This window comes from Perkinsus marinus (assembly GCF_000006405.1).
Source record: "Perkinsus marinus ATCC 50983 genomic scaffold scf_1104296956402, whole genome shotgun sequence".
Lineage (NCBI taxonomy): Eukaryota > Perkinsozoa > Perkinsida > Perkinsidae > Perkinsus > Perkinsus marinus.
In genome coordinates this window covers 6,087-14,420 of record NW_003207513.1, presented here as the reverse complement: position 1 = coordinate 14,420, position 8,334 = coordinate 6,087, and the positions used below count along the sequence as shown (strand labels likewise).

General features: G+C 45.8%; 1 protein-coding gene across 2 annotated transcripts in view; it reads left to right on the top strand.

Annotated features, from left to right (window-relative positions):
- The first annotated feature begins 2,672 nt into the window (after positions 1-2,672).
- Pmar_PMAR015445 (conserved hypothetical protein) overlaps positions 2,673-8,334 on the top strand; it is a 6,761-nt gene continuing 1,099 nt past the window's right edge. The window contains exons 1-10 of one of the 2 annotated variants that reach the window (XM_002775174.1): positions 2,673-2,805; positions 2,852-3,014; positions 3,058-3,162; positions 3,223-3,310; positions 3,403-3,530; positions 3,580-3,736; positions 4,352-4,489; positions 4,530-4,660; positions 4,723-4,876; positions 4,917-5,282. In XM_002775174.1, coding sequence (XP_002775220.1) covers positions 2,696-2,805; positions 2,852-3,014; positions 3,058-3,162; positions 3,223-3,310; positions 3,403-3,530; positions 3,580-3,736; positions 4,352-4,489; positions 4,530-4,660; positions 4,723-4,876; positions 4,917-5,089 — 1,347 coding nt within the window. In that variant the 5' untranslated portion in view covers positions 2,673-2,695 and the 3' untranslated portion in view covers positions 5,090-5,282. Of the gene's footprint in view, positions 2,806-2,851; positions 3,015-3,057; positions 3,163-3,222; positions 3,311-3,402; positions 3,531-3,579; positions 3,737-4,351; positions 4,490-4,529; positions 4,661-4,722; positions 4,877-4,916; positions 5,283-8,334 lie in introns of those variants that run through there. The other variant, XM_002775173.1, reaches the window with a different exon arrangement.

Sequence of the window (8,334 nt, the reverse complement as noted above, 5' to 3'; positions counted from 1 at the left end):
CATGGATTCACCTGCTGTGTGAAGTTCAAACATGTGAACCTTTACCCTCATTGTTACCCTCTTGAGCAATAGTCATGGCACATCAGTATCTGAAATTTTCCCTCTCGCGTCTCATGAGTCGCGACGTCGTCGCGAGACTTCTCAAGACTTCAAGTTCGCAAGATTTGCGTTACGCGGGTGATTTTGTGCGGGGCACCGCGACCCCGGTAACGATTTCTGCCCGTGACGCCAAGCAAGTACCTCGCAGCGTGGAAATTTCAGAGTCAGTGCCTACCTACAGCTGTATTTCTTATACGGAAACCCATCATACATTCGAGTAGTCGTTGAAGTAACCAAACCATGTCCACCATCGTCATCGGCGTCCTCTTTTTCATGTGTCTATGCGCCACAGCTTTGGAGCCCTTGAGCGAGAACTCGTAAGTCAACCGCTGAGTCGATCAACTCATCATCTTTATGTCTTTAGGTTGACACAGCACAGCAACGATGCTATCCCAGGTAAGCCTTCATATCGCTCTTTCAAGCATACTCCATTTCAGACGGCGCAATATATGGAAAACCTATTGGGGAATGTAAAGATGTGGGAGGAAGAATAACTGGATGTCATTGCGGGCCGAATGTCTACCCCTTTCCAGTGATGGTAAGTTGTGAAGTCTTGACTCATTGGTGATGCCAAATGTGCTCAGAGAAGCAACCAGCCTTACGCAGTTGTTTGCTCGACGTGGTGCCATACGATCGGCAGCTGTCCCAGGGCGCCCGCTGGACTCAAGACAGATTGCTTTCTAGAAACGTGTCTCATTGATTGCAAGGAGGATACAGTGAGTTGATCGAGTCCCTCCTACTTTGATCGAACACTTTTTCTCAGGACTGCCCTTCGGGTGGAATATGCTTACAAGTGGATCCGCCGAGATCAGCTTGCTACTATACGCTCAACTCCACCTCCTCTATGTGAGACGCCCTCCCCCCAAGCCAGCGGGTTTTTTTTGTTTATTTTCCATCAATCGTTCACGACGGGAGGAGACTAGCTGATATTTTTTCTATCGTCATGGGGTTTTTACACCTCGGTCGTGGCTTCACCTTCTTCAAGACTCAATCAGACTCTACGACCCGAGTAGTGTTTTTTCAACAACACTGAGCTATGTAATGTGGTGTTCCATCCAATACATCTTCAAGAGTCGCGATGACTCGATATGCACGCATGACTCGATACAACAGGATAGTCTTACTTCCCGTTGGACAAACAACGGGCGGTTCTCGATCGTTCCGATCCCGCAAGTTTAGGGGTTTCTATGCTAATTCTTCACGGTGACTGTAGCAGGAGCCTGTGCGAGTTCGCACTTTCACTACACAGCCTGTAAGGTCGGACCTCACTGTATGATATGCATAACCTACCACTGATGGCGTTAGACTAACGAATCAATACCACACGGGCGGAATTACCGAACAGATTCTACAGAATTCCTTCCGCAAGCTACCTTAGTACGACCTGCAATGCTGCAGGTGACGTGCCTACCCCTCGCAGTACCGAATCTTAATGGGAGAATAACGATCGAAGGTCAATGACTGAAGGGCAAGTTCCCGCGAGGAGAGTGTGTGACTCGCAAGCCACGAGTCATTCTCATAATAATCATATTCGTTTAGTGTGTATCACTTCCGTAGATTTCATGGTCGGATGGAAGGATTGTCGGATTCAAAGCTCTACACGCAGATTCGATCCTTGTGTGGTGAAAATTGTTTGAGCTCAGGTGAGAGCTCCAGTCGAACGTAGTTCCGCGTGAGAATGACGAACTCGAGAATGTTTTCACTTTCGGAGGCGAATAGAGTTAGTCCTATTCAAGCTCAAAGAGTAGAACTGATGAGGATTGTGTTAATGGGCGAGCGAGCATAAATTCAGATATCATTGATGATTCGTTGTCGTTCATAGTTAGAGCACTGCGACTCATGGTCCATGCACGACTGCCCCCTTGTTAGTTAGAGTTTATTTGCGCCAACTGGCTCATTGGATTCAAGTGTTACATCAAACGCAACGAGAGCGTTGTGGTCCGATCGGGCAGTATAGCGGAACGCTTGAGGCATTTGGTTGTGCGCACAGAGATATCGCCAGTTTTGTTCGAACGCGAGTACTTTTTTGTCAGCAGCGAATGCTGTGAGTCCAGTTTGCCTACAATCTTGGCATATTACTTAATCTCCCACCACTAGTGTTGTCCATTTGTGTCCCGAAGGTTATTACTATATCCTGAGGGGAGGCTTGATGAATCAAACCTTCGTCATCCTCATTACAGCGAATGTGCCCAATATCGATTACTGTGCTGCTCAGAATGTGTAGGCGTGAAGAGGTTAAGTGCATTCGTGGGGAAGATAAGTGCAAGTAGTGCGCTTATTGCTATTACCCTAGGGTCGTAGTTTTGGTTGTTCTAGCTCGAGTTCCCTTGTGTTGTTCTTAGAGTTCATCAACTGATACCGCGACATGAACTATTCTCTGTGTGCGCGGAATTTCTATTTGTGCGCGCACCAAATTTGACCCTATAGACCTACGTACATCCTAGGTTAAGACGAAATTGGTGCGAACAAGGCTACCTTGGTTCCTATGAGCCCCGCTTTTGGTATCAGTGAGCGCCCTGAGAGTTGACCAGGGAGGACCAACTTCCAGTCGCATTCGGAAGTTCGCATTCGCATCTGGACTTCAGAGGCTCCTTCTATGCCTACCTCCGTCAAAGTATGTAACGACTCTGATACGTCACCAGTCGCCGATACCACTTCCTCAACCGGCGCTGTGTGTAAGGAGATGGAAGAGGGTATCAGCCTGAGGTGAATCTGCTCTCGTCAAGGCTTCAGTCTGACATTGGTTCTTCAGGGCATTCATCGCTGCGTGTGGAAATTCTGTCATCACCCAAGCCCTCTCTATCCCATTCATGTTCACCACCGCCGGTTGGGTATCGTTCGTTACACAGGCCTTGGCGGTTTGCCTCGCATTCGTTTGCATCCAAATGCTGAGGACCTCTCTCAACAACGAAAAGGTGAGGCTATCCTCATTGCGTGGTGTTGCTGAGTATACACTAGGTAAAGGAATATGCTGAACTGAAGGGCGTTCCTAAATTCGAGAGAGAGTACACATTCCTGGGAGAATTTTGTGCAGGGAAATTCGGTCGAGGCGCAACTACCCTGGTAGGTACCGCAGTCCTTAACATTCGCTGCGAATGATTCGCAGTTTCTTGTTCCTTTCAGCTCATATTCCTACAATATTTTCTCATTCTGATCACCAATCTTGGTGCGATGGGGGTATGTGCAGCACTGTTCATCCCGGGGAGGAGCTGTGAGTCGTGAGGTTTAGCATTGGAACTCTCTCAGAGAACCGTTTAACTGCTCATCGGGAAGAGTGAAGCTCGATGTCTCGTTCGATTTCAGCCGTTACATGTATCATTATCGTATCTGCCATATCCCTCTTGATGATCCTATTGCCATGGCTCAAGGAGATCACATCAATTTTGGGTATACTCGCTATCATTGGCATCATAGGAAGCATGGCGACATGGGTAAGTCTAATGAGGAATCACTTGCTCACGAGTATGTCGTTGGATTCAGGTCGGGTCTGCTTTCGCTATTCTACCCGATTCCCATGTTGTCGACAACTTGCCGGTCCGCGAACCAGCCTTCATCAACCTAGTCACAGCCTTCAGCCTATCGATGTGGACCTCGGCCGACTTACCCTCTTTGGTGTCTTATCTCGGCTCGGTCAAAGGTAGCCGCACTTCTTCAACGCTAGCCCGCGACACAATTTTCGCGTCCATTACTATCCTTGGAAACTGGTGCTTGTGTTTGGCGCTTTTAACGTTATAATCAATAATGTCTAGTGCGTGATTCGATCCTGAGTGCTTTGCATGGCGGATCTAAGTATTAACCAATTAAGTTAGTGGAGACTGTTTCGGGTAGAAACGAAATCTTTGTTCCTGTGTCTGAAAACTCAGAACTATCCAATCTCCATATTCATACTATGAATATGGAGATTGGATATAGATATATAGATTCCTAATTACACTATGAATTTCATAGTGCAATTAGGAATCTATTAGCAACAAAACGATGCATTGCTCATCGTCTTAGTCGCTCTTCTTGTATCAGAGTTTGTGCTCAGCCACGGACGGACGCACGCCGACGAACAATCCCGAACTGCCTCATAAGTTCCGTTCGCGCCGCTCGCTCCGCAATCCGGAATATGTCTATCTGAGGACTCTTCGGTTTATATCTTCTCTAGAGTATTCTGTTCACACGTATTATATATTATTAGCGATAGTATACAATCGTATATTACTCAGCAGAGTGGTATCGATAGTCGTCATCACTCATGTGAGCTCAGGTGCGAGTGATCGCTCTGTTACATGGACTCTCCTTATTTGCTTGATTCTATCCGTCGTGTATGTATACATAATAGGTGTGGCTGGCATGCAGATATGTGATGGTGTTTGTGACGACTTCTACCCAGCGAGCCTCCATAGTGAGCTTCAACCATTCCCTTATCTCGATCCCCTCTATAGGTGCATCTGTGGTACCATCGTATTTAAAATATGGTTTGTATACCTTCATCCTTCTAAGAATGTTCAGCATCATGTTGGTGATCATGGTTCCGCTTATGGTTGCTTGCGAGACTGCGGTTGGTCGTCTTCTGGTGAGCGGTGCAGAGCGCTACCTCCTTCTTCTCTTGTTTGTTAACTTTCATCGTATTTTCAGACTTCTATTAAGCTCACGTCGGGTATCGGTCGACTCAGGGCTTGGCGATTCGTGGTGAGAATCCTTCTCGTGGTTGCAGCTGCCCTGGGAGCCATTTTAGTAGAGGACGAGCTCGCCTACTCTCAAGCAGTTGCATCCACGCTGTTAACTTTATGTAAGAACGAATAATATTTCCTAACGATTGGTTTTCCTAGGTTCCCTCTATTTGTGGCCTTTATGGTTTTACGCTTGCATAGTCCGGCCTGCCGGTTTGAAGTTGTGGGTTGTTTATTTGTCATTGGTCTTACTGGTCGCTTTTATTGTTATCGGAACATATACATCTATCATGGGATTTATTTCGCGCTCGACAGCTTCTGAGAGCTCTTAGTATACCTTGTATGATTATCCGTTGCGCCTGCGGTCGTTCCACGAGGAGCCGTTTCAAACGTCCAGATTGGTTCCCAAAAAACGTGCCGTTTTTACCCAGTTGAGTTAGCGAAAGCCCAGGTACGGTGGACGACAGTCTCGCGCGCGCCTTATTTCGCTACTTTTTCACTGGATCTATGCCCATCATGGTTTTTCAATGAATTTATGGTTGAGTTGTTGGGCGGCACTGCCGATAGATTGGCTGTGGGTTTTGATTCTGGGGTAGAATTTCTTTGATTAAATGCTATCTGGCGAATATGTCGGTATCATATCGTCGATTGCTACTCACTGTTCTCTGATTATACTAAAGCTAGCTTTTGCAAATGCAATACTGGCTGACACAAGATACACTAATATTACGGGTCATGAATTATAGCGTGTGCCTCGAAGTCGTATAACATACTCAGAACTAAACCTTTTCAGTAGTTGTGCTTTGGCAACACCCTAGGGATCCAGCTCTATACTAAGACTGCCAGAGTGAAGGTTCACCATTCTCCCCATCGCTTGCTGATACGGGTTCCCATTCACGCGCTACTAGATCCGGAGTATTGCCGAGACGTTCCAGCAGGTGATGAATTATCCCCATAGGATGGAACAGAGAGGGATCCTCTCTTCATAACGCCCTAAGGCTGCTGCTTGGCTCACTCTTAAAAACCAGTCAGAGAGTTTCTGCTCCCTGTGAATCCGTTTATGTTGGGCGTTCGCGGATTCTGTTCGTGATCTCCACTAAACTCTATAACTCGACGCGATGAGGAAGGGCAAATCATAAGGAGAACTTGAGCCAGATGGCTACGGTTGCGGACAGCCGAGTCCATGAAAATCATGCGTGAATCACTACTACTATAGCAACCTTAATAAGGTCTATGTATAAACGCCGTTAGGCCGCAATGCTAACCTAAGAGAAAGCTGTTACTGTTACTGTCAGCCGTTTCAAGCTTTTGCTAGTTGGCAGATACTTCAGGAGTCTGGACATTCACCCGTTTCGTGTACTAGCCCCCGCGAATGACACGATTCGATCGTGTTGTGGTACGAGAATCTTGTGTTCCTTCCGCTCCGAGGTCTAGCAAGACGAATTTGCCTAAAACCAAGAGTCCCGGCACCAGTCTGTGGTTTCCTGCCTCTTCTCCTGGATTTAATATTCCAGCTACTCGATTCACATCGCATGTTAGTCCTTGACGACCACGATGGGTTCGACTTGACCTATTCCGTATCTTACACGAGCGACCTAAAGATATGTCGGTGGAGTGGGATGTCCTGTGCAGCATTCTTACATGACTCGCCAATCCATCACCGATAGAAGCCGTGAAGCTACTGCCAAGTCGATAGTAAGGCTGCTGTAAAAAGCGCTCGCCCTAGTGATCGATAAGTTGCCAGGGTGTGGATGTTCGAGAAGAGCCGCACCTATCCTGGATTGTAGACGCAGCGGTACTTTGTGGACTCCCTCCGGAGTGGAAAGAATTCGTGGAAGAGGAAACGGGCCAGGTGGCTTACTTCCATACCAGGCTCAAGGTGGGGAAGAATCTTCAGGTTGTTGTTGAGGTGGAGTAGGAATATTATTATAGAAGTATCTTTATGTTGTTGTTGAGGTCGAGCAGGTATATTATTATAGAAGTATCTTTATGTTGTTGTTGAGGTGGAGTAGGTATATTATTATAGAAGTATCTTTATGTTGTTGTTGAGGTCGAGTAGGTATATTATTATAGAAGTATCTTTATGTTGTTGTTGAGGTCGAGTAGGTATATTATTATAGAAGTATCTTTATGTTGTTGTTGAGGTCGAGTAGGTATATTATTATAGAAGTATCTTTATGTTGTTGTTGGGGTGGAGTAGGTATATTATTATAGAAGTATCTTTATGTTGTTGTTGAGTAGGTGGAGTAGGTATATTATTATAGAAGTATCTTTATGTTGTTGTTGGGGTGGAGTAGGTATATTATTATAGAAGTATATTTCTAGTTACTACAACACCATCATCCGATGTTAACGCGATTCAAGAATCTGGCCGAAAAGCAGAGACAATTTATCAAAAATAACGACAGGTGAAATCTTTAGAAAAATTCAAAATTCGACAAATTATGGCGATCTTTAGGCCGACCGGCCCACTGGCAGATGAAAAGATTCTCCGGCAACTCTCCCTTCTATTGGGAGAATCTATGAACCGCGCTCATCGGTGAACATCAAACCCGCACAGGTTCGATCCCCAGCCGGAGCATTCTCCCTTAGGGAACTCCCGCCAGCTACTCCTGAGATAATCGAGTCGCTTTGCATCATCCTTAATATCGACTCTGTTGAGAGTTACCTTCTAGCGGGCCTTATTAAGCGCTCTCTGGACGAGTAAGTTACTGCTGGGCTGGAAAGATCCTATTCTTCGCTGTGCGCAAAGATATGTGGAGTTTACGAAGTAGACAAGGTTAGTTGTCAGCCACACAACGCACACAATCGCAGTGCGCGGAAGCGTTACACATGATAAGAAAGCGTGGCAATGATAACGGATCGTATACCGTGTTTCAGAGTGTACACAATGATAAAACTTGACTCTCGCAGTTATTCTCATCATCTCGTGGATTGCCCAAGCACATACGTTGTACGGAAAGCACTCATGCTTTGGGCAGTTTCTCGTGATCTGGCGTAACCAGTAAAAACCACAAATCCTGTGGATCGCAAAACTTATTCGAATTCCGACCGACGTAATTCATCGGTATGTGTTCTCTTACTGGATTATCGCTGTGCTGTTCCCGATCAATCCGGGATTGGAGACTTACCGCAGCTGAGGCTGTTGAACTAATCTTCGCAGTGCGCAAAGATATTTGTTATGCCAGTCGGTAGAGTTAGCGGACTGAAGTTGAGTCCAATTTTTGAGACGCCTTTTTCACGTGTTGAGTTGATACGTGAGAAAGGCGTCTTAAAAATCATAGAGGATCTATGACATGCTCGAGTCGTCTTGTTCTGAGCACAGCGGAGCGAAGCGTTGCACGATGTGCATTAATATTACTATATGAAACTATAGAAATATGTTGAAAAGCAATACCTGGTAGCAGATGATGAGTCCTTCTTCTCTGGAAGATTCACAGATTAGTTCGATTCGGTATTTCCAACATGGATAGTTACTACAGCAGAATTTTGAAGATTTTTTTGACAAAAATTTTCAGAGCGCAAGAACTGACATTTTTCGCAAGCTTCAATTCATCATATTTTTGTGAGTTTCAGA